We start from the raw sequence: 27121 nt of genomic DNA on the forward strand, positions 1-27121 counted from the left end.
CTACCGGCCAATAGTCATGAACCCAGTACTCTGTAAATTATTACAACACATTCTCCAAGGTCCTACATACTTTTAACGGCGCAAAAAAACTCGGACACAAAGGTGGAAGGCACGACACGAGCGCAGACTATCAACTCAATTTTTATTTCAGGAAACAGGTGCTTATAAAAGCTCGAAGTAACCCAGGGCACAGACGCAAAGAAACAGACGCAACACAATCACAAACTTTGGCACGTGCTCTGTCAATTCATTCACACTAAACAAAACCCAAAAAAACAACGAACAAAACCAACAGGTAGCATCCGGTCAGGTCAACGTTCCGTACTGCCTACTTCTGCTAAGATAATTGCGTAGGAAAGGTATCTCCTCATCTAGCAGGCCGCAGGAAGGCGAAGCGACGCATGCATCTGCTTTTTTCTTGATGAGATATACTTCCACTATCTCCCTGCAAATTTAGTCTCGGTGTCTGAATAATATTCTGGTCTTATGCAGATGTGGAAAGCATCCATGTCAATTCCTGCAGTGCAAAGCAAGGTTCGACGAGACCGCGCCCTTCAAAGACCTCCGGTGCTCCGCCATCCGCTCATTAATAAACCGACCCGTCTGGCCGATGTATGACCTACCACACTTGAGGCGGACTTCATAAACCACCCCCGTGTCACAATCCGTGAACCTGTTTTCTTTCCTATGCGCTATCGTGCATCCAACCTTCCGAGGGTCGGTGTTTTTTTGTTTTTTTGCTCATTTAAAAGCATCAATCCCCACCAAGTCTCCCAGTTTTCTGTCCTTATTAAAAATTTAAGGTCGTATTTACTATTTATTTGCACGCCAGTGGCCATCCCCACACTAACCAGTTTTTGTTTACTCATCAGCGCTGCACCGTGCAAGCCCTGGCCTCGTTGCAAACGGCTCTGGAACATTTCTGCGCATCCCGCACACCTGTGGTTCTCATAACCCTCGATCTAAGGGTGCGTTGGATAGCGTTTGGCACCCCCTCGTCCCTCGCTTCTTTCGCTGCCGCGGTCACCCTTCCATCCTGTTCTCCTAATGGGCTTCCATAGTTAGAGCGCGAAAGGCAGGGCAAGAGAGGATGATAGAACTCAACACTGTTTTCTGTCGTCCTCTCTTGTCCTATTTATTGCGCTGTAACTATAGAACATCGTCACCAACTCACCCAACAGCTTGCTTTATCGAATCCCTTCGGCTCCTTTCTTTCCCAGCGCACGGTAGTCTACCGCACGCGCACGGGTGAGGAGGTGTCTGCCAAATCGGCAGCCCCCAGTGATACCCTGTTTCGCCACTTTTGTGGAATATTATAATCGGAGACGTTTTGTAGTGCCCGCTGCTTGCTGGCGTAATAAGAAAGGCTTATGCTAACGATACCTGTGTGCTGACACAGACCCGCACGCGCCAAGAGCTCGGGCAGTTGTGTGCGGTCGTCCTTGACATGATAGCCCGTTGGGCCTCGCATTAACGAGTAACTATCCCGTGCACGAAAACATTGCATATGCTCTTTTCCGAAGGTGTTGGCGGATTAGAACAACGCAATCCCACCGTGCGATTCTCGGACTGCAATTAAAGATTCAAAAAGGAACTTCGAATTTTAGGCGTTGTCTTAGACCGCCACCTCACCTTTTTACGTCATACTTACTTCTTCCGCGATAAGGCACAGATCTTCACTTCGCGTCTTGTCTACTTGTATCGTTTCACCAATCTCCTCTCCCTCTTCTCTACGCAGAATTCTTTTCCAGGTAGTACAACCCGCTCTTACTGCCGCCGCGCCCGCTTGGTTGTCTGGAAGCGTCAGTTCCCGAACTCGGGAGCAGGTGGTTCCTGTGGAGCGCGTCCCTCTTCTCGCTATCACAGGGGCATTCCGCAAAACGCGCACGGATACGCTTCAGGTACACCTCCGGGTACTCCCTATTCCCTTGGAACTTGATCGCCTCTGTGCGGAGTACAACCTTTTAAATGGTGTAGATCCCGTCCACTTTGGAGGTCACACTTATTTACCTTCTGATATTTTGCCCCCATTTGATCCCTGGCGTTACCTTCACTCTCTGGCATCCTCTTCTCTTCAGCCGTCTTCTCCTGCCTCACTTTCCGTTTCAGTCCTCTCTTCCTGGCCTTCATATACTCACGGATTGTTCCTATACGTCCCAATCGGCGGATACTGCTTATACCGCATCATCGTCTTCTTGTGCACTGCGGAAGGGATGCCGGTTTCGTCTTGAGGCAGCTGCTAGCGCCTTCTGGGCAGAGAATGTTGCGTTTCACGAGGCTTATTGTTATGCTGGGCACGCCCTCTCTACTTTACCTGTGCATGTCTACTTTGACTGCGTTTCTCAAATTCAGACTCTTCACTCTCTTTCCACGAACGACTTACGTGTTTCCGGTACATAAAGCCCACCCTTGCCGCCATTTCTCTTCACCATCCTGTCTTCTTGTATTGTGTACCCGCCCATTGTGATGTCTGAACCAACGGCCTAGCAGACTGGGCCGCTCCTCTGGTGTCGATGCGTGGCCTCCTGCGGCCGTCGTGGCTGTTGCCCTTGTCTGTGCGCACGCGCATGCGCACCACCGTTGTCAGGTTCTGGTCATCCACCTGGACCGTAAAACATTCTGACACTCACTGGGCTGTTTTTTTCCCCTTCATTCACCGTCTCTTTCCATCTTGACCTCCAACCTGACCATTTTTCCCTCTCCAAACTGGCCGCGGCAGTTTCTAGTACTTCCATCGCTTTTAACTCCTTCCTTCGTCTTTCTATTTACGCCGTGCCGCTGGCTGTCCGCACTTTCTTGCCCCTAATGACTGTCCGTCGTCTTTGTTACATTCTCATTGGTTTCATGTGTTGTTCCTTATTTGCATTTCCGTTCGCGTTTCTACTTTCCTTTCACCAGCCTCTCGTGTTTATTCCCACTCGGAAGGAGCTTAGACCTACCTGCAATTCCTGAGCTCCGCATATGTCTCATGTGGGCAGGGGCACCATATGGCCCATTTTCGTGGGCCGTAGTTCTGCCCCTGGCTCACGGTCATGCGGACCTTGCTTTTTGCTCGCCTTGCGTGTACACGCAATTTGTGTTTGATTTTGTTTGTTTGTTTTACTTTTATACTTTTGAAGCGAAAGCTGCACTACGTTAGCTGCGGAGCGTTACATGGGGTCGGGCAAAAACCACATCTGCGCATGCGCTGTTTTTATTACTACCGTTTGCGCCAAGCCGAGTGCGCAGCTGTGCTCGCTGGTCAGCGTGATCGTGAGCGTGCGCTCGCTTGTCGGATGTTCAATGTATGAACAGGATGATTTAAGCGTACGTACTCAGCACGGCGTCCGCAAAGGCTAAGAGAAGCTACGTCGAAAAATCTTGGAGTCGTAGCATAGTACAAAGCCCGCCGACAACGCGAGAAGGAAGCGAGGAACGCCAAGTGTGCGGCTGAGGCGCCAGAAGAACGGAAGAACGGCTCGCTAAACGACAATGACAAGAAGCTGAAGCGACTTTAACGAGCCGCGGACGAAGAGGCCCTCAGCTTCCACGTCCCGTCTTTGTTGCGCTGTTTCAAAAATGAGGCCGCCTCGATGTCTGCCCAACAACAGCCGATGCAAACGGAGTCAGAGTCGAACTAACCACGCGAATCGTCTCAGTGAATTTGGGACTGCAACGAGCCAAAAATTCACGGGCAACCCACTGGGCAGCGTCTGAGAGGCTGTCTTGTACACACCAGGTTTAACGAAGCTAAACCATCAGCCTTTTTCTTTCATCATTATGTGTTCTTTTTGCTTTTTTTTAATTCCTCCTGGCGGCCATATTTTCCCGCTTTTGACCTGTTTAGGTAATTTTAATTTCACTCGTCTGTGTCATTTTATCTGTCCCTACCTTTTTCTCATTTATCTTAGCTCACTTTTCTCTTTCGCGATTTTTTATATACCCCTTCTGCTTTCTGAAGCCCATTATCTACTGTTTGTTTTTCTCCTTTTTTTTCGTCCTTCCTACAGACCCGCCTTCTACCTTCCCTCATCCGAGGCAACTTTGGCCAACATGGTTAGAACCAGCTCTTGGGAAGGCTGGACCCAACCATGTTTCTTTTCCCCCTTCTTAATTCTTAATTCCTTTGGGGCCTGTCTGCCTAAAAATGACCTTTGCCCGGCCATATCATTTGTGTCTTTGTTTTTCCACTTGGTTTATCTGAAATTGTTTCCTGGGCGTTGCCTTTTTCTTTTATTTTAAACTGGTTTACCTGCAATAACCTCTTGTTTGACGCCGCCTGCATCTCACGTTTTTTTTTCTTCCTTTTTGTACTTCTTGAGAGCTTTACAATAAAGGGAGACCCGGACGAGCAGTTGGGTCTCAATGCGACCACGAATCGCTACATATTAAAGAGCCACCCCCAGGGCAGTGGCCAATCGCTTAACCGGTGCATCATTGCGCCAGTGCGGTTATGAGAACGCGCCGCGATGTATAAAAGAGAAGCAGTAGTTTTGCGGCAGAGATCCCTAATGCTGCCGCATTCTCCAGCGTCGCGAAAGCGCTTAATTTTCTGTTTTCCTCTCTCTAACATGTTGAGCTTTCCTGAAAAGCTAAATAAACATATCTGAATGCAAATGCAACTCTCAAAAAACCTCCGTCTATCCGCGGAGGTATTAACCATCTCGCCATAACATGTACTGTGCTATTCGACTTGTTCAAAACATACGTCAGGTGGAAAGTTCTGAAAAGAAACTTCTATTTTACATAGATATTCAGAAGACTGCGATGCCGGAGGGCTTCGTATTGCAGCTTTGTTCCTATCTTTCATTTTCACGTAGTCGGAGACCAGTCTCTTTTCCTGTTACTTCCGAGGTCCGTTTGCTGCAACATTGCTTGAGTGCACTCCACTTAGGAAATGATTTAAAGGCGCGTAATAGAAGCTTTCGCTGTTATTTTCTGTTACTGCCGAGTGATGGCTTTCGAACATGTTTCAAACTGACTAGTGCGTGATAAATTCGGAGGTGCATGACAGTCTATTGCCGCTACAATGCGTTTATGGATCATGAAGTGAGCATGATTCGTTTTAGAAAAAGACGCGCGCCGATTGGCGCGGAGTGCCAATGAATCAGGTTTGTGCATGCCTCATAATGAGCTGTCCTGCTTTACAACCAAATGAAAGAATCATGCTGATATCTCATCTATAATAAACACCTGGTGCAGACACCCCAACCACATCGGTTTTTTGCTGGTGGACGCCACTGCCACGTTGATCAACTTGCTTTCGACACTATTTTGTGATTAGCCGTGCTAAACCATCAGCCATTTTTTATTGCCATCGCTGTGTTTTCCTGTACCATCTGGGAGACCGCAGACAAACACGCCGCCGGCTTTTCTTTTAATGAGAGCAGTACTGCTTTCACATTAAAACAATGACGTGGGTTCTGACGGACAGATTGAAAGTAGTATCGGTGGCCTCCTGCATTCAGCGCTAACAGCGAGGCGGTAGTTGGCGGTTCCGATATGCAAGCTGAACCACTAAAACGGCGTTCATTGTCGCTGACAAGTACATCTCATCTAGAGCGTGTTTTTCGCGACGCCATGCTTCGCTCCTCAAGCTGGTGATTACTCTGCGACCGCAGAGAAGAAACGCCCGACCGACGAATAGGGACGCTTCTAGGCGTTTCGGCCTGCACATCGAACCGCCACGCCCTCTGTTCCCGTTCAGAACGCAGCCAGGTCGGAGCTTTTCAATTGAATTTTGCTGTCGGCGAACACCTCGTAGGTTTGGCCCTTCCAATCGCAGCATTACCGAGGACGGCAGCGTTTGCGAGTTCCCCGTTTCAAGGCAATGACGTCGCAGCACGCGAGTGCATTATTTTTATGTCTGTAATTTTTCAGACTTCATGAACTTTGTTTTTAACACAGATAATCTGATCATTACAACAAATATCAGAAATGATGAGTGATAAACTAGTGGTTTTCGCTACGCTGTGTGACTTGGCGCAGCAATTTCCGCCCCATACTCGATATCTGAAAAGTAAATTTTTTATACACTTATTCATTCAAATACTACATAAAGTGACTAAATATGGTTTAATTTGCGTACAGCTATTGCAAATCAGCATATTTATGAACCTTGCATAAAGTAGCTGGGACACTTGTTACGTGGTTTGGTTTGGTTTCATTTATGTGGTTTAACGTCCCAAAGTGACACAGGCTATAAGGGACGCCGTAGTGGAGGGCCCCAGAAATTTCGACCACCTGGGGTTCTTTAACGTGCACTGACATCGTACAGTACACGGGCCTCTAGAATTTCGCCTCCATAGGGCCGGGATCGGCGAGCCCGCGTCTTTCGGGTCAGCAGCCGAGCGCCATAACCACTGAGCCACCGCGGCGCTAACGGGGTCGGCAGTGAGGCAAAGTTCGGCACTGTACAGCGCTGAGGCTCATTCCGAATTTCAAGAAATGTGTTCGCGCCTTAGCCAAGTTATTTTCAATTAAAATTTGACTATATATAATTTTTGCAACAATATCAAATATATTAAATGGCATAACTGGTCAGGGCGCTAAGTTTCATAGGGAGGACGTTGACGCAAACCCAGTTCGCAGTCTAAGAAAAAGTGACTTTTTGCCATTTGGAACCAATTTTTTCGAGAAGCACTGTTATATCAGTTTGAAATTAATTTACGACCGAGGTGTGCAACATTTAAATGCTAGAAAATTTTCGTTGGCCGAAACATTGTTGCTGGTTTTGCAAAAAAACCTATGGAAACGGAGAACTATTCGCTTGTTCTCTAAACGACGAAAACGCAACAATTTGTGCACGGGTTGACCCATGCTGAATGGTCTACAATAAGATTAGCCTTTTTTAGCTTGTTTCTTTTCCAATATTAAAGTTTCAATTCAAATCAACTCAAGACAAGGAACGCATATGTAACCATTTTTTTTTCTGCGTGAAACACTTCGCCAAAGATCTATTTGCATAATTGGCTATAATCCCAAATTTTTTCTATGAAATCTGTGGTGGTTGCTTTTTGGCGTCAGCTCAGAATGAATCTGAGGAAAAAAAAGTTTCTGGTTAATATTACTTTTTTATTTTTTCCTCGCTTCTCTATTCGCACTGCGCATCTACGCTATTGACGTGGGGCCAATAAGTGACTGTTTTGTGGTAATTCTAATATCTATTGAGTTGAAAATTTTAATTATCATTTGTATTAGTCATGAAAATTTCTAACTTTATTCTTATGAATTGGCTGGTGTGCCGCTGTAGCTAAAGAAATACATTTAGGAGTCATCGTTTCGATTCACATTACAGTTATTTGGACACTGTATGATTTACTTACATTTTTAGTGTACGAAATCTTCCTGGTTGGTGCATGTGTGTAACGATCTCTTAATTTATCGTTGTTTATTGCCTGTTATGAATGCATTACTTTAATTCATCCGCATATATTTCGTCCCACATACACTAGCTTCCGTAAGCTTTTTATGTTTTCCCTAGACGAAAGTCCTCTGCAGTGAGTTTGAAACCTCCCTTTACATATTACTTAATGCCATTGAGTTTTTTTACTTTTTAGTTAAGTTATTCAGCTAAAGTTAAATTCTTCGCCTTTTTTTACCGCCGCACAAGGCAAAATAATGCAGAGAAGATCACAGAGTACAGACATAACATGTAGAATGAAGGCGTATTATTTGTGAACACACTATAAGTGTAGGCGTGTTATACGCGCTGACCTATTAGCAAGTAAAATGAAAATTGGACTCGGCAGAATTTCGGAATGCTTTTGACTGCGGGAGTTCGCTTCCTGTGATTTCGCACGTGGAAACGTCCACAGAAACTCTACAGCGTTGATTCTTTAGTTAACTTTTGAAAATGTATTCGTGAAAAACTGAAAAAGAAATGTTTAGAGTACACTGAACTGGTGAAAAATTGCTGTGGCTGATTATTGTTGCAGTTTTGTGTTAGCTTTTACCGCTTTTTTTACCGAAACAATTAGAAAATAAACAGGAAAAGCGCTTAGGCAAACTTTTGCTACTACTCACTCTAACACCACGCAGTGGGCAGCAGTCAGTACGACGTTTCGTGTAATTATACTTCCACCACATCCTTCGGCAAGGTTGGTCCCTGGTATCGGTGTTTCAACCATAACCTTTAAGGAACGAAGTGCGCAAAAATAAAAATAAAAAAGAGAACTGAATGCTGTCGTGTGCAGAAGTTGCACAAAAGAAGCACATATAATATTGTTGTGGCAGTAAAATGTATGAATGGTAAGGTGACCGAAAATAATTGCTTCGAATTTATGTCCATTTTCTTCCAACTGGCACTCAAGAGCAGGAAGTGATTCTGATTAAATTTCGCTCTAAGTTTTCAACCGAAAAAGATGTAAACATTGTCCAAGATTGTTGTAGACAATATAAAACACTTCCTGCTAGGCTGAAGATGTTGTAATGGTTTTAGAACCCTACAGAATAAATTATGAAGAAAACTAAATAAACGAAGTTCTTAAGGATCCAGAGCAGTCATTGGGGACGGATTGTAACATGTGAAAAAGAGAAACACCTCCGAAGCGTCTTTCTTTACCAAGGCCGGAGAGCTGGAGTTTCTCTTACACGGCTGATTATGCAGCCAAGTATGAGAGCCAGTAGGGTATAGTACATCCCACACACAACAACGCCGTGTCTTAAGCCCATACTCACAGCATTAGCACTAAACTCGGATAAATATCATGAGCTCAAACTCACCTCTCTAATACAGTCAGCCTGACCTTGCAGAATTATAGTTTTAGGGGAGGTGCATGGGAGCGTCTAGCGCAGTTCTGTGTACGCCATTTCTTAGTCCGCTGCTTTCCAGCGATGCTCTTCATCATCATTTCATCATCATTTATTTACCCTTAAGGGCCCTTGCTTAGGGCATTACATAAGGGGGGGAAAGGTAATTTCATAATCAGTGGTCAGTAAAATCAACAAGAAATACAAAGTACAGGATACATGGTCAACATTAACATTATCAAAATATTTTATTTATTTATTTATTTATTTATTTATTTATTTATTTATTTATTTGTTTATTTATTTATTTATTTATTTATTTATTTATTTATTTATTTATTTATGGCATACTGCAGGCCGTGAGGCCCAAGCAGGAGTGGATACAGAACAGAACACAAATTGAGCAATAATACCAAAGTGCAAACAGAAAACGAGCAGCGGGAAATGACATGGAAAAGAAAAAGAAACTAACAAAAACTAAAAACAAACTAACAATGGTTACTTATCAACATGATTACATGATTATGGATACTTATAACATGAGAAAGACACAGCAGCTCAAGAACCACTTGAGATAAGAAAAAAAAACACATGCACACACTCACAAACGCGACAAAATAACTCAGCCCTTGAAATGTGATGATAATAACTGCCTGAATTTAATGGGTTCTGTTTCATAAACAATGAAATCGGGTAATTCATTCCACAGTGTAATGGAGCTAGGTAAAAAAGATTTATTAAATGAGTTTGTGGAGCCGTGTATGCGCTGCAGACTTAAAGAGTTGAAAAGTCGTCGTGAGGTGCGAAGCGGCGGGTGCAATACAGAGTTTCTTAGCTGTGGGAAGGTGTAGTACAATTTGTGAAACAAACAGAGCTGCAAAATTTTACGCCGGAGTGCCAGGGGTTGCAGGTCAAGAGATGCCTTGATAAGAGTTACACTGTGTTGTCTGCCGTACTGCGATGTGATCAAGCGGGCCGCGCGATTTTGGAAGGCTTCAAGCTGATCGATTAGATATTTTTGATGGGGATTCCAGATCGCCGAGGCATATTCGAGTTTGGAACGGATGAATGTTACGTAGGCGAGTTGTCGGACAGAATGGGGTGAAAAAGCAAGGGATCGTCTGATAAACCCAAGCATTTTGGAAGCGTCTGTACAAATTTTTGCAATGTGCTCAGACCAGGTTAGTTTGTTGTTTATGATGATTCCAAGATACCTGTATGATTCTGTTTCGGAGAGTGGTGTGGAACTTAATGAATACTGGTAGCTGAGGTTATTTCGCTTTATCGATACATGCATGAACTTGCATTTCGAAATGTTCAGTTGCATGAGCCATGATGTACACCAGGTTTCTATGAGGTTTAAGTCGCGTTGAAGCAGAGTCTGATCATCGGGAGTAGATATGCGGCGGTAGAGGACATAATCGTCTGCGAAGAGACGGATACGAGATGATACGGCATGGGGAAGATCATTTATAAATATGAGAAAAAGGAGTGGTCCTAGCACCGATCCCTGAGGGACACCAAAGAGGACTGTGGTATTTGACGATCTATGGTTGCCTATTACTGTATATTGTGAGCGGTCGCGGAGAAAGCAGTCGATCCATGACAGGATTAAAGGGTCGATGTGGAGGCAGGAGAGTTTTGTCATTAAACGCCGGTGTGGAACGCGATCGAAGGCTTTGGAGAAATCCAGGTAAATGACGTCGGTTTGAAAAGAAGAATCTCCTCAACTAACTCCCCCAGGAAACTACCTTGCTCAACCTATGGCTCCCATTATTCCAAAAAAAGACAAATCGAAAACCGCACGCATCATCAGCGATCAAAAACATTCTTCTTAAGCTCCCCTCTACACGAGGAACACAACCTCGTAGTGATTCGCCTTCAATGCTACTCCGCGTAGCAACTTCCTTTTTAATAGATGGAATGAACAACGTTCTTACGTCCTTATGTGCTAAGCCGCATATTAAGGAAGGAAGTGCCTGAAGAAGGTCTGTGTCGATAGGCTACGTTCCTCTTTGCACATTGTATGTATTAGCGCCGTCCGCTAAGTTTTCATGAGTGCTTGCTTATCAAGGAAGAGATATATAACTGTTTTTTCGGTGGTTGTGCGTTCTTCTTTCTTTATTCAATAAAGATTTTCAGTTTTGTCCAATATCTGCCGGACGGTGAAATTAACTAGAGAAAAAAACAGAATACTTCATATTTATATGCACACGCACACAACACATTTCCACAGGGAACGAAAGAAAGGAATTTTTGTGAGGTGTCGTTCGTTTACGTTAACGCCCGTTTTAAAATGAAAAAAGAACGGTGTCAAAAAGAATGTAAGGGCACGTATCATTTCTGGTTAACTATTAATAGGTAAGTAACTATTCAGAACGGTAAAGCGCAGTCACTTACAACTCATGAAACTAAGTCACTTTGATGCGAATAGAGTATTTACAACATTACGGGCTGCTCTGATCGTAATCAGGTGGGATGATAGACGAATCGAAGATCCTAACACCATGCTTATCCTCGGTAGTTTGCATACTACCTAACTGTAGCTGTTTATGTCAGCAAAGCTACCTGCGTATGGCTGGTGGGAAAATTCTAATATTTGATAACGATTTCTACTGGTGTCTTACAAATGCCCTTTTATGTTCAGCTTGTGGGGACGCCTTCGTCCCCTGCGTTCACTTTCCCGCATTGCACCCCCTACTGTAGTTGGCTCCTCTGCAAAGCACTCCCTTTAGTTTGGTTACTCTAGCTAACAGGGGAGGGCGCTCGCGTCGCAGCGACAGCAGCGCCACGGATGGCGTGTTTTGCCGCTCGCGCGCGGGGGAAGGCTAGCTCTCTTCTCCCTGGGACCGGGAAGCTCGCGGACGTTTCGCTGGCGGCTCCGCTCTTCGTCGACAGGCGCCTCTTGGTCGGAACTTGCTCCCGCCAAGCCCGTCCCGTCCGACATCGGAGTTTACCCTCTGCCCTACCGTGGGCGAACGTTCGCTCGTAACCGTGCTGGTGAGTCGGACATCCTCGATTCCTCAGTGTACTTTGTTGCTAACTGGCGTTATTGTTGTTATAGAAATAAATGCCTTGTTTGTGTCAGCCAGTGTGTCGTTCCTGTGTTCCCGCAGAGCAAGGCCCGCCGTGGTCGGCTTGCGCTCGGTAGCGCTCGCGTCCACGGGGTGGGGTCCGCGCGGTTTTGAACTATGTCAGCCGCGCTTAAAAGGGGAGAACGTGTTTATCTCCCCTATTTCAACCCCACAAGCTTATTTGTGTGTCGTCACAAAATACATCTATAACTTATTTAGAGTGTTATTTTTGCTAGATGTGTGCATGCGCCTGCCTCTCGCATTAGCCGTTCCTAGAGGCCCTTGCGGCATAATGAGAAATGAAGGATGTCGCTAAATGTGAGCTGAAGTAATGGTGTCTTAATGGAATTTTCGTGCGCAGGACAAAGAACTTACTATCCAAGGAATCTGTGGCTTCCTTATAGCTTTTCCGTTGAATACTCTGCCCGTTGGTTCCGAGGTACCACAACCTGCGTGATGTCATTGGGTAAGCTTACTGTTTTGCGTACTCATGGTGCCTTTATGGTGCACTGTGCATTGCACGAAACTTCTGTTTATATTTTAAGTGTTTGAAATCGCACTCACCTTTTTGGTTTAGCTTCCCGTCTAGTGCCTGCAGGTTAAGAAAATGATTTTTGAATCACAAAAGATGTAGTTTTGCATCTGTTACTTTCTTGAGTGCAAAACATTTTATCTTGCATACAGAGTAAAGTGCCACTGGTTATTATTTTAATCGAAATTGGTTCGAAGAAGTTTCTGGTCTAGATTTGTGTTGGAATAAACCACTGGAAACCAGTTTAAATGAACCTTTTGCTTCACTTTTTTTTACAATACTGTACTTTATTTTGTTTCTTTTGAGAGTGCGACGCAGCTTAGAAAAATAATGTAGGGTTATCATCATCATTTTTTACACACTTCAACGCCACGAATCAAGTTATATGTTAGGGGAAGGTGGAGTACCATATAAAAATAGCAAGTAAAAGTAAGGCCCAACTAAAACATTACAAATACCTAGGAGTTGCTATGGCACACCCACGTAGAAAACGCATGTTCTGCGGCTCCTAGGAAACTTTCTTCAGAGCAAAACTGAGCAGAGGAACAAAAGACGACAAACTGTTGGCTTATAGGTCTCTTATACTACCTTCCATGTAATATGAATCAGTAGCATGGGCACCGCATCAAAAATTTCTGCCAGTCTAAATAGAGGAGGCAGAAAAACATACGGCGCAGTTTATTTGTTAAGATATTGGAGGACAGATTCGGTTTCAGAGATGTTAAACTCCTGCGGTATCCATTCACTGGAACTGCGGCGTAAACAGCAGATATTAAGAACTCTACTTCAAATATATCATGGCTTATTTAGAATTAATAAAGATAACCTCCAGGAAGATTAAGCTCCCGCTTGAATTGTACTGAAGCATTCAGACGGTACACGTCCCGAACTAACGTCTTTTTTCCTCCTTCTTCCCAGAGGCCAGGAAATGTTGGAAAAAAACACCCGCGCATATTTTTCACAGTGCTACTGTCGTGATAATAGCAAATGCAGTCGAAAAATACTATGGAATTGATAGCAATGTTGGGAAAGCTGCTCTTTGTTAAAAACTATAGATTACTTTTCTGATGGAAGATTGCTCAAGATTTGTGTACATTGTCACATATAATGTACATTATAATATGTTCAATATTTGCTAAGTGAAGCATATTTCAATGCATGCATATATTTCTTTTTATTTGGCTCTTTATTTTGTATAGTACAGTTTTATTTTCCCTTCCTTTAATGTCGCAAATGAGAGTTAGCAGTGTCTGCAAAGAAATAAATTAATCAATCAAAAGCACTCATGCCAAAGTTGCAGAATTTATGGAGACGCTGGCAAGAAAAGAAAGAGGTAGCTTCCTTAGGCGTTCTTTGAATCTAATGTGCTCACATTCGATTGCAGCATAACCAGGACGCCTAAGAACTCTTCTACAGCCGTCGCCAAAAAGAGATTTCTTAAACGTGTTAGCTCATTTCTGCAAGCACTGGGTACTCATGGAGTTAAAGAAATGGAATGACGTGCGGACAGGTGCTAATATAGTGACGCAAGAAGATTGCGAAAGCTGTCGTATGCTACGTGAAATAGACATTAGCGAGATATAGCGCGTCTGAGGGGAAGTGTAAAGATAATTTGACACTCCTGATGCTTAGGCGAAAGTCGTTACTTCAATATTCATTGACTTTCACAGAGCGTATGACCGTGTTACCCATTGCCGCCTCGTATCTAAAATGTTGTCGCTTAATTTAGACTCGCTAACTGTCACCTGGATCCGGAACATAATATCGTTTCGAAAGCAGTTCACGGTAATAAACAACTTTTCATCACCCCTTAGTGTCGTAACTTCTGGCGTCCCTCAGGGAAGTGTTTTCGGTCCCTTATTATTTTCAATTTACATAAATGGCCTGCCACTGCATCTTACATCATAGTCCGACTGTTCGCCGATGACTGCCTAATTTATCGTCAAATCCGCTCAACCACTGACCCCGCAATTCTTCAGCAGGACCTTGAATGCGTAACTGGTGCACATCATGGCAAATGATACTTAATACTGACAAATGTAAAATCATAACAGTTAGCTGGAAGCATTCAAATTCGCTATTCCCTTAACAGTCACGCTATCCCGCACGTCTTCCTATAAATACCTCGGCGTTTATATGACTTGAAATCGATCTTGGGCGGAACATATTCAAAACATAACTGCCAAAGCATCGCGCACTCTTGGCTACCTGAAGAGAAATCTTCATAGCGCACCTGTTTCTACCCGGAAGCTAGCATATTTAACATTTGTCCGTTGCCAACTAGAATATGCATCAGCTATCTCGTCACCACATCAGGCTTATTTAATTTATGCCCTCGAGGCAATTCAGAACCGTGCAGCGCGTTTTATTTCTCGCGACTACAACCGTCATTCTAGCGTAAGAAGCATAAAGTTATATTTATCGCTAACAACTTTACAGACACGTAGGGATATCGCACTTCTTTGCATACCACAGAAACTAATATACGAAACTTTACCAGCGCTGCGACGAGGAACAAAGACAGAGAAGGAAGGACAAGGACAAGCGCTACTAACAACTGAAAGTTTATTTGAAAAAACACAGAATATATGCACACAACTGACAACCCAAAGCACCTGCGCTTCCCGCAAAAAGCACGCAAAAGAAAGTTACGAATGTCGATACAAAATTTCACACTCATGTACGTTTACAGATGGAGTGCTAACGCACGTGTCGCTGTTCTTGTGAATGTGATAGGCTTCACACAACTCCCTAGTCAGCTGATCTTGATGTCTGAATTTAATCTTAGCCCTGTTAAGCAGTGGAAAACATGTTTTTTTATTAGACACCTTGGACAGACCGGGTTTGTTCAGATGACAATCTCTGTAATGAAGGGACAGATTTAATAAAGGAGCACCATTCAGAGAGGTTTTATGCTGGCTTAAGCGTGTATTTATGCATTTCCAGGTTTGCCCAATGTAATTCTTGCCGAATTTAAAAGGTATGTTCTATACCACTACCTCTGCACATGGCATAAAGAGTGATTCAAGATCCACATGGCATGCCTTTTTTACAGATGTATTTTTTCTTTTGCCTCTTTATTGCCTCTGTTCCTGGGCTCCTTTGTCAACAACAGCACAAACCTTCCCTAGTTTATTGGGGACTGAAAAGAGCACTTTAACCCCATATCTAGTGCCAACCTGCTTAAGCCTATGCGATAACTGATGAATGTAGGGTATTACCGCATACTTCGTTCAATCATTACCAGAATTTTCCTGTGCTTCATGTCCACCAAACGACTTCATCTTCTTCGGGATCTTGTTGCTGGCAAGCGCTATCACATCTTTGTGGAAGCCCGCTGACCTTAGCCTTTGAACCTGCTTATTGAAACTGCTCCCTAAAGTATGAATACATGATTTAGTAAGTGCAGATCCTAAACAAGAGACTGCTATGCCGCAATTAACTATTTTCGAATGCCAAGATTGATAACTTAGCAAAGGCTTTTCCGACCGCTGTAGGAAGGACCAAGAAAAATGATTCACCTTTTTCTCCAATCTAATATCCAAGAATTGCAGCTGATTTTCTTGCGGTAATTCAAAAGTAAATTTCAGACCAAACCCGCAGTTTTGAAAAATAATTAAAATATCATCCACCTGTGCCTTGAAGTCATGGGATTCAACAAAAACAAGATAATCATCTGCATACCGGAAGATTGCTTTACACGGTTTTCTAAGTTAACTTCAATACACCTATCCGCATAGGAAAGAAAGATATTACTAAGTATTGGAGCCACTTTTGAGCCAATGCACACGCCTGTTTTTTGAATATATAGCCTGCCTTCCCATTCAACAAATGTGGATTTGAGATAAAATGACACAAGCTCCAAAAACGAGCCCACAGAAACACCACACTTTGAAATGAACGCTTCTTCATCATTATCCTCTGCTACACATTTCTTAACACACTGGAGGAGCCTATCATGTGGCAATGAATAGAATAAATCCTGCACATCAATACTAAACATATCACACCCCTAATGAAAAATCCGGTATGAAGTTTAAACCGGAACCGCATACCGGGTTATTGTACAGGATTTGCGATACCGGATTACCGGAATATCCTGTATAAAACAGGACAGTCCTGAATAATACTAGACTCTCCTGTTTTGTACAGGATACTCCGGTAATCCGGTATCGCAAATCCTGTACAATAACCCGGTATGCGGTTCCGGTTTAAAATTCAGACCGGCATACAGGACAGTCCTGTATTCTACAGGCTAGGCCCGCATTATGCAGGAGGGCCCTGTATCACAGAAAAAAGGCAGGAATAAAATGCTTCAAATATATCCCACTTGGACTAAATCTGCCCAAAAACTGGGGCCATAAGTGTACACGCCAAATGCTGCAATATACAGAGCCTCAGAAACTGGTAATCCGCGATTATCAGCGACTCGTATTGCAGCCGATGTGCAATTGTGTTATTTGCTCCCAGCTTTTACCAAGTATTGGTAGCTTGGTGAGTATTAGAATGCATCAAAAACTCCAAAAGATGTTTATTTTTTTCGCATGTCTTGAACCAGCTCACTGAGGTAATAATTTAACTCTTCGCGACGATTTACCGGCGCTGGGGTCTCTACAGCGTGCTGGCCAATGAAGTAGTCAAAAGCACCTGCAGAAAAGAAAATATGATTGGTAGTACATAATGCCCCCAGCTTATCATTTAATTGGGCACTGACACACAACATAATGCATTGAGCACTGTGACATGCAACTTACGGCCAATGGCTTGTAGCTTTTCAGGGGTCATTGGCTTTCTGCCCACTGTGTAGGCTTCAGACTTCAGGTTGCGATGGCAAGCTTGCCCTGTCACGCTCCTTTCCACGAGTTGCGGAGTCGTCCAAAGGCTGCGTCCTTGCAGAAACGCGAATCTTTGGGTGCCACCATAACTGTTCCCCACGTTGCCGAAGGAATAAAATTCCATTCCCGAGGTGGACCTGTATGCAATAATTACAAATGCATACCCCAGTAGCACAAACCATGCTCTGAATTGCGGGCCTTCGTGGGACCAGACAAGCCAGGCGTCTCAAGACGGCAGGCACTGAGCATTGGCAATGATCAGTATCGTGAATGCACCTCACGCCTTCCATATTTGAATCAATAATGTATTGCAAATCTGCGTCGTAACATTGTTGGTGTGTAAACAGGTTGCTCGGACGATTCCGGTGCTTGTGTGGTCATCCTCCATTATTTACGGCACATACCGCAGCATCGATGCGATGCGTGATGTTTTTTCAAGGTCTTGAGCCGCTCCCCCTCAGGACGCTTATCACTGATTGCTCTCACACGTATACACGATATGCCTCTGTAAAGAAAGAATACAAACCATAAAACTAATTTTAGTCGTGTTATCATGAAGGACAAGCAATTTCGGTATGTAGCTGAAAGACAATATTGAGCTATTTCGTACCTCTACGCTGTGCAATCCACAAATCGCTAGTTCAAAAGACACTGGACAGTTAGAACGTTTCTGTTGACGCCGAGCATATGACCGAGACGGAGGCAGTACTTAAAAAACCGGGTGATTTGAAATGCGTACTTACGTCCTAGCAGCACGACGTCGCCGTCATAAAATCTGCCTTCACCGCCGTGGCCTCCACCGGTCAAATGTCTGTAAATGTCACGGTTCACCACTCACGTCTTTCGGAGCGAAGTCATTCAACACTGAGAGAAGGACGATAGGTTTCCACCATATTTGCACCGGACGTACGCATGGAAGGCGATGTCATCTTCGATCGTGGATTGATCAAGCAACACGATGAAAGGCACAAAAACTGTATAACACAAATTCAACGAGGACTAGCGAGTGCCAGCGTGTTTTCGCAGCTACCTTCATCCCTTGACACTCAACCCAACCGCAGGAAAGAAAAACCTGTTCCAAACAAACGCGACCGGACACAGTGAACAAGTAGAATCGGAGCCCCGTCTCCACTTCATGGAGCGTCGCGGGGAGTGTGGTAGGGAGGGCGGCTTAAAATGTTCGGTAGTGAGCTGTAGAGTGAGTGCCTCCACGCCATTTCGGGGAAGGGGGCTGGGAGGGACAGGACAGACAAAAAGGAGACCTCCGGGAAGGAACAAAGGCAGACAGAAAAAAACAGGGTTGAGCAGGTTTTTTTTTTTTTGAGAGTGGACCCAGGAAAAGCAGGGAAGGCGGTGGTGAGAGGAAAGAAAAAAAACTTGAAAAAAAAAGTGCGCAAAGACAGGTTACTCGTGTGACGTTTCTACGGAGTTTCTTTTTATTTTGTTCTCTCTAGCACTGTACCTTTTCACTAGCTAACCTTTTCTTGTTCGTCGATAGAAATGTTCTCAGCGATTTGTGATTAGTATCTCTTCCTGATAGAGTGAAGGGTGGGGCTGCTCGCGATGGCGCTGGGACAGGTTGAGTTATCAATGGGCAATCACTTGACGAAGAAGAAGTGTAAAGAATTCCTGCACGAAACCCAAGAATTTTCTTTCTTTATCGATGCGTCGCTACAGACTGCCGCTAGCGAACAGCTGCTGCAATGAACGCGACAGTAACAAACCTTTTGGAGCCTCTGGCGCAGTCACCGGAGTCTCGCCATGTTTATCAGCCAGTCGTGAAGTTCTGCACTGTGAAATCCAGAGTAATCTGCGCAGGACTTGGGAAGGCTGCTGGCGGATGTATACAAGCCGTTTGCCCGCACACAGCCGCCCTGGCTTTGTCAGGGTGCTGCACGGGAAGCCAATATGGCGGTTGCCCGCAAAACCCCTTCATGCAGCCCCCGCCTTCCATGAACAAACTGCATGTTTTGCCACTGAGAAGCTCACGCTTAGCCCTTTTCTTTTCCTAGCCCTTTTAACAAAACCGTGTATGTGTTGATTATCGCACTTATGCGCACGCTGATCCCCCCCCCCCCCCCCCGTTCCCCTAAAAAACATTCAATCTGCAGACCAAGCACCAAAACCGCCGCACATATCGCTCTGAATACAGGCTGGTATGTCCGGTTTGAGCTCCGTACCGGACTGTCTGTGCGGTTTGAGCTCCGTACCGGACTGGTCTGTCTGGTTTGAGCTTCGAACCGGGAATGGACTGTCCGGTATGAGCTCCGTACCGGAGGGGTCTGTCCGATTTGGGATCGCTACCGGACCGGTATGAACCGGTATAGCCATCAAACCGGACGGGTCTCGCCGGTATGAGAGTGATACCGGACCGGTATGAAACCGATATGTTCCGGTAAAATCCGGTTTGCCGCGATACCGGATTTTTCAATAGGGACCCACCAGGATTATTTAGTTTCAGATATTGCACAACCGCCACGGAATTAGATACAAGAAACGGGTCTTCTACAGACAGTGAACACAAATTACTTTGCAAAAAACTTGAAACAGCATGTTGCTAAGTTCCCCATTCAGTAACAATGCAACGGAAGGGGATGTCAATTTTGTGAGTTTTGCCAGCAAAAACACCTCTAAAAAGTTGCCTCTCGCCTTCTTAATGGATGCTTGCAGGCCAACTAAATTCATATCACCTACCAGCCTTAACGCCTCGCTTTTTTGCTTAAGGCCGCTGGTGCGCACACGCTTAAAGGTTTTGGCAACTGAATTCCTATCCTTCTCGCGGAAAAGTTTCTCTGGCAGGGGAACGAAATAACCTTCTTTATCCGAGACAACCACGGGAAGTTTTGCGGACGTCAAGAAATCGGTCAGGTGCGCAAAATCCCACCTTTTGACCGGCCTTCCACCACTCTTCTTGAGGGCCTCAACACACTCCACAACACACCTAGGTTGCTCCTCTTTCCGTGCTTGGCGCGCGATAGTCCTTCCAAGAGCCAACTTTTCTTCTTTTCCCAAAGAAGGCTGGACACCGAATTTTGGACCCAACTTGAGAATCTTCTGAAACTTATCTGGTACCGGCTGATCAACCGGGACCAAGAGCTTTCCTTTGGAGCACGGAGAGGCTCTACTGGAGGGAAACCACGGGTGGGCGGAGTACCCAATGAACTTGGTGTGTTTCTTCGCTTGTTCGCACCACGTATGGAAGTGCCACACAGGATTTTTGTCCTTCCCACACGCCACCCAAAGGCATTCCTTGTAGTATCGATGTTGACGCCACCACTCTGAAGAAGCAATCTGGCATATCCTGCGGCTGTGCCCTTTAGATGGAAGCAGGCCACCGCACATAACTTGGACCCCAACTGGGCAAAGAGCACGTCTGGCATGCTACGAAGCTACCCTTGCTTTGAAGGCACAAACTGCAATTAGGGAAGCCAGGGCTGCCTGGTTGTCAAAGGGAGCAGGATTAGGACATAGAAAAGAGCTCAACGTCCTAGAAATGAACTGGAGCAAAATCGTGGTTTGAGCTAGTTGGTACATCTTCAAAACTTCACGAGAGCTGCGACTAGGAACAAGAACAGAGAAGGAAGGACAAGGACAAGCGCTACTAACAACTGAAAGTTTATTTGAAAAAACACAGATTATATGCAGACAACTGACAACCCAACCACTGACAACCCAAAGCGCAGGTGCTTTTGGTTGTCAGTTGTGTGCATATAATCTGTGTTTTTTTCAAATAAACTTTCATTTGTTAGTACCGCTTGTCCTTGTCATTCCTTCTCTGTCTCTGTTCCTCGTCGCAGCGCTGCTGAAGTTTTGAAGATGTACCAACTAGCTCAAACCGCGATTTTGCTCCAAACTAATATAGAGTCGTCACGCGTCCACACTGCCACTTACACGACCAATGCGCACTTCACGTTGCCTACATAATAATCTTAGCTTCCAGCGTCTATTCGGCCGAACACTCGCGTTTAATTCTTGTGCTTTGCCACGTGCTATCAAGTGTTGGAATGGTCTTCCGGATTGCATTGCTACTATACGTGACCCACTAATGTTCAAAAACGAATTGACCACCTTTATGCATCCATGATATAGTACACAAATTGAGTTCGTATGTGTAGTTGAATCCATGCAGTGCCGCTATTCGTTTGCTGTTTTTTTTGTTCTGTGTCAATAAAATACGGTTTTCTTTCCAGTACGTTTTAATAATTGTTTGCACTCCAATGTATCTAATATGGTTCACTTTTATGCTTTTCTGCTTTGTACTATCTTTTGTCTGCTAAATATTGTAACCCCTACCCTCATACAATGTTCCAAGTGCGGAACCTGTGAGGTATTTGTATAAATAAATAACTGAATAAATAAAAAACAAGCTGCAAGGGTGTGGTTGGTTTAAATTTTGTTAAATATGTTAGCCTGATGGGGAGGAGCAAATTGTTTAAATGTATTCGAACTTCGCGCGGATGAAAGCACCGCACGCAAGTATACAAATTCAAGGCGCTGACAGTGATGGGCGGTTGAAAGAGGTGATAGGCGGACACAAAAGCTCAATACAAGAGTTTAAATCGGGATGGTGAAACGCAATGGAAACTGAACCCATAATCGAAACCAAACTGGAATTTTCATCTGAACCTCTAATTGAACCGAGCCCTAATTTTCGTGCGCCACCTTCAAACTCAGCCCCAGCTGGAAAGAACCCTAGAAACCGTCGTGAACCTGTTCGCAAAAAGGTTAAGTCCTATTTTATGCGCAATGGGAAATACTGTTTTCTTTTTGAAACAAAATCGGAGGTAGTGCTTTGCAGCTTTAGCCCCGTAAAGGAGTATCAGGCAATGAGAAAATTCGAGCTAATTTACGAGATAACAAGAATGAACGTAGAGGGGCGTCTTGGAATTATCCATCAAATATCCCTGGAGTCCAGTTGTCAGTTGAAGAAGATTGTGCACCTCAGTGATAAAAAACTATAATTTATTAGTGAGATCCTATCATCCAGTTGCAGGAACTTTAATTGGAATCGTTGGAGCTGCTTTAACCCAAGGAGTCATATCTGCTTACATATTTATGTCCTTCATATGCATATTCATAAACAAAACAACTGGAACTATTTAGTCGCTTTGTGCACTGTCCACATTCGAAGACATTCGAAGTATGGAGGAGAGGGAGCTGCAAATAAAGGGACGACAAACCGTAGGAATCTCTTTTAGAATCCAGTTATGTGTTCTGGAATAGTAGCATTCTAGGCTCTGATCAGAACAAGGCAGACCTCTCCTTCATTCATTAAAGTCTCTCTTTTCCAGTAATGTGCTGTGGCAGCTGACGCTGATAAGCACGTGTAGGCGGAAAGTTCTCTCTTCGGACAGGAATACAGTCAAGAAGAACAAAAAGATATTTAAGCTACTTTCGTTCCACGTTACTTGTCACGAGACGTATAGAACAAGCTATCACCATTTAGTCCAGACGCACCGACGGATACTAATACTTCTAGAAGGTACACCTTTTTCGCCGAATTATCGTACATTTTCCACCAGCGCGGTGCGAGGGGCCGCTAAGCCTAGGTGTGCTCTGCGAGCAATAGGCCTAGTCGCCGTCGCACTTGCCGCGGCTCGCCGCCTCGGCGGCCGCCACGCAGCCCCAGGTAGAGGAGATGTCTGTTCTTGCAAAGTTCTCCAATGTAGGCTGGAGAAGAGAGCTTTCGCTAACCTTTGACTCAAAAATTGCTTGATAAAATCATGCATACACGCCATGACATCCACTTTTGCCCCGCAAATAAGCCTTTTGTCAACATTGTGGATATCAGGAACCTTTGTTGGTGTCTGTAGCTGGGTGCCTTAAGCACAAGATCCAGCAGGCCTGCGTTGATCCCGTCTAGGCTGTAACTCCCAAAGAAGTTGTGCCCTTTCCTGTCATCCACAATTTACTGCACCGGTTAAAGAAAATAGACAGTCGAGTTGCGTTGACGTTGTTGCTCCGCACCTCAGAAGCTTTAGTACCTGTGTAAGCATTTCATCCGAGATCGGGAAAGCATTGAAGGTAGCACAGTCAATTATCAGAATCGCATCGTACACTGCTCAGTAGACATAGTGTACCCGATCCTCTTGAAATGTGGCTACATGGGCAAACTGGCACGTGCGCCAATCGGAGGTTAAATGAGCACCATTATGATGGGAATGAAGCAATCAGGGAGAATATGATGATTCTGTGCCGTGATTGCAATTGTTTCCCAGATTATGAAGACTTTGAGCCGGAATTCACGCGCTGCATTGTGGGCACTGAACTTTCAGAAAAACCAAAATCATTGTTTTAGCTCACCTTCTGTACCGCTCTCTTAGAGAAAGTTCGTGCTATAAATGCGTCATAATCATTTTTGTTTTGTTTTCAACGCAGCTAGCTTCAAAGTGATAAGGGGTCCTTCGGTCGTGATTTTTATACGCCGCAATTTTTATATTTAGACGCGCCTTTCAGTAAATCTTGTTGAAAGTCAGCGCTCGTGCCGTCCTATTCCTTCCAAGTCATTCTCTTGTCTATGCTGTTTTTTTTTTGTCAAGGAGAATCTGAGGTAAACTTATGTTTCGCAGTGCTATAAACTTAGGTCACGAAGTGTAGCACGCCATTACATTTCCAGTCGTCCGACGCAACACACATCGACAGCATGTTAGTGAAGCTTCGGCTGGTGCACTCAGTGAGTCCTCTGGCCTATGGGTGGTACGGCGTAGACTGGTGGTAGACTGTGCAGCAGAGACAAAGTAAATCTTTCATGATGTCGGTGGTGGTGGTGGTGTAAAATATTTATTTATACTCTGTACAAGAGAGGTATAGCTTGGACCGTGCCTGAAGAGCCCGGCCCTCACAATAACTTGTAGGGATCCCTAGTCCGGGACACCTGTGGCCTCCGCGGCGGCCCTGGCTCTTGTCACCAGGGCTCGTTGGTCCTGGAGAGTTGAGCAACCGAGCAGGGCAGCCTCCCAGTCCTCTCGGGTGGGGTAGGGGTGGGGTAGGAAAGCAGGATTGGCAGGGCATGCCCACACCATGCGAGACGTGTCCGCAAACACTTCCCCCCAGTGTGGACACTCGCCCGAAAAGGCCGAATTGAAATGTTTAAGCACTGCCGGACACAGTACCGTGTTCGTGCAGAGGCGAAGTAGCCAACGCTCCTCTGCCTTCTTGAGGCCTTTACAGGGGGGTGGGTATCGGCCGTGAGAGGTTTGATACAGGAGAGAGATCTGCCGAAAAGTAATAGCCGGATTAAAATTAGTAGCCAGATCAGGCAGCGACAGAGGCGATTCCCGGTGGTTAAGCGCGCGGGTGGTAGCGTCCGCTACCTTGTTGCTCTCTATCCCCGCTTGTGCTGGGGCCCAGATGATGGTACGCTAGGTTGGGAAATCCCAGTACTCACATCTGTGTAAAATTTTGATGGCGCGATCTGGAATTTGTCCCCGTACAAAATTTATTTATTTTTTTTTTTATTTATTTATTTAATACTGCCGAGTCGCTTGACTCCAAGCAGGCATGAGCACGGGTAATGAGCACATATACAAATAAATAAACAAGATATGCACGAACGTCATGCAATAGCAAACGATGATGCGAAACAAGAAACCATAAAGACAAGCGTTTAACATACAAAAGGCTCTCAAATTATCAACAAACGTTTCTACTTTTGAGCTGTTCACTACACACTTCGGCAATTCACTCCACTCTGTAATTCATTTGAAAAAAAAATGAGTGTTTAACTGTTTTAGAGTATGCCCGAAATTCTTGCAGCATTTTTCTATGGTTATAACGCGTACTTGCTCGTCGGCGGCAAGCTACCGTAGAGTCGGTGATAATGACTCGGGACGCTGGATCCGCGGCTGCAAGTGCGATAGCAACTCACTCCGCGATTGTAATGTTGGGGGCACGGAAGGTGAGGCCCTGAACTGGGTTGTTTTGGTGGACAACGCCAGCCGTGTACCATCCACCATGGTCTGGACCGGCCGCGTCCGTGTAAAGTACCCCTGGTCAAGCACCATACTGTTCGGAAATGGCCTACGCTTGCGCGAGGCGGCGGCCGTCATGGGCATCCTTAGTCATGCTATTGGGGAGGGGGCGAACCTGCAGTGCGAAGCGCCAGGCCTCGGGCATGGATACCCGCTTCTCCTCTTGGGTTGTGTAATTGATGTGGAGGCGGGTCAGTAGGCGGCTACCCGCACGTATTTTGCATAACCGCAAGTATTGATTGCTGAGATGAGCCTCGCACAGCTCCCCAAAGGTGTTCGTCATCCCCAGGCAGAGGAGACGTTGGTTGGATGTTGCCATTGGAAGGTCGAGAGCTTTCTTATAGAGTTTGCGGAGAATCACTTCGAGAGCGTTCTCATCGCATTTGCGCATGTGGAGGTAGGGTGCCATTACAGGATTCGGGTGGTTACAAATGCATTGGCCAGCCGCAGGGCGTCTTTTGCATCGCAACCCCCTCGTTTGTTTTGTACCCGGAGGACCATACGGCCCACCTGATCCCCCACCTTGCGGCCGTGGTCTCTCGACCGCGGTCAGTGATTATAAATCATGGTGCACCATGTCTAAGAATAATGGAATGTAGTATAGAGTACCAAACGTCATCTGCTTTGCGTAAACGAGAGCAACCGTTTCAACGGCCCGTGTCATGTACTGAACCCACATGATAATCCAGCGGTGGCCATCCGCGGACTTCAGGAAAAGGGCCCCGGAGATCGACACCGATCGTCACAGCTTGCGACGTACTGCTTGGTCGTATAATACATCCTTGTCCATGGCCAGTAGAAGCGCTGTCGAAATTTGTGCGCAGTCCGGGAACAGCCGATTTGGCTCGATAGATTGTCGTCGTGTATCGTGTGTAAAACATCATTGCGCAGGCTCTCCAGGACAACCAGTAGCAGGCGAGCGCCGTCGATCAAGCAGATGTTTTAGAAAAGTAGTCCGTCTTAAATCATGGACGGTGTGGATGTCTCAGTCGAGCGAGTTTTTTCAATGTAGGGCCTCAACGTCAGATGGAATTTTCGTTCCGGGTAAAACGCTGATACGTCGCAAAACGCCAGGAAGAGTGAAGCTAAACAGTCCTCGAAAGTGTCCTCATTTGCAGGAGTTGTCGGGAAGGAATGACACAAGGAAGAATCTGCATCAATGTGATGACGTCCGCTTCTGTAGGTGACAGAAAAGCCATATTCTTGCAACCGCAAGGACCAGTGGGATCGTGCGAGGGATCGTGCAGCCCGACGAATCAGCAGAAGGAATGATAGTGACGATGTTGAAGTGGCGCCAGTAAAGGTATGGTCCTAACTTGTGCACGGCGAAGAAAACGGCATGACATTCCATTTCAGTCAGGGTATAATTGCTCTCTGCTTTGGTTAATGTACGGCTTGGATAGGCGATGACATGCTCTGCGCCACTGTGGAGTTGAAAGAACACCGCCCCGACACCAATACTACTGGTATCGCAGTGAATTTCAGTGGCAGCTGGCAGCAATTGGTTCAAAGCGGCACAGAAGAGGTACTGAAGAAAGAGAAAGTTTTAGCTGATTAATGGGTGATTCGCATTCGGGTGGCGTGCTAGCTAACTGCGAGTCCTTATGCAGAGGAGCAGTGAACGCATTATCAAGTTAGGCAAAAGCGGGAATGAAACCGCTAAAGCATCAAGGCAGACCGAGAAAACTCCGAAGATCTTCAAGAGCTTGTGGGAGTTCAAAATGTCGGACTGCCGCCAGGTTTTGCGAATCGGGCAGTATACCGGCCTTAACGATGAGGAATCCAAGAATGGTAGCTTGCTGCGCTCCGAAGTGACATTTCATAGAATTTAACACGAGTCCAGCTTGTTTGACGCATTCAAGAACAATACTCAGTCGCGGATTGCGCTCCTAGGGTGTAGAGGGCTAGCATGCGCCATGTGTGTTTATTCCCCCCTCCCCCTCCTTTCTTCGCGGCTAAGGAAGGGGAGCTTCGCCGTTG

General features: G+C 45.3%; 1 protein-coding gene across 1 annotated transcript in view; it reads right to left on the minus strand.

The window, feature by feature from the left end:
- Positions 1-14345, minus strand: part of LOC149326558 (cathepsin G-like) — a 43075-nt gene extending 28730 nt beyond the window's left edge. Inside the window, exons 1-6 of the mRNA XM_089564613.1 lie at positions 14301-14345; positions 12369-12396; positions 12180-12253; positions 8005-8111; positions 3622-3649; positions 2481-2602 (exon numbers count right to left, since the gene is read on the minus strand). Of these exons, the coding sequence (XP_089420739.1) occupies positions 2481-2602; positions 3622-3649; positions 8005-8111; positions 12180-12253; positions 12369-12396; positions 14301-14345 (404 nt within the window). The remainder of the gene's footprint in view (positions 1-2480; positions 2603-3621; positions 3650-8004; positions 8112-12179; positions 12254-12368; positions 12397-14300) is intronic.
- Between the last annotated feature and the right edge of the window lie 12776 nt (positions 14346-27121).

Source organism: Amblyomma mixtum, chromosome 10 (assembly GCF_055824585.1).
Source record: "Amblyomma mixtum isolate Tamu chromosome 10, ASM5582458v1, whole genome shotgun sequence".
Classification (NCBI taxonomy): Eukaryota; Metazoa; Arthropoda; class Arachnida; order Ixodida; family Ixodidae; genus Amblyomma; species Amblyomma mixtum.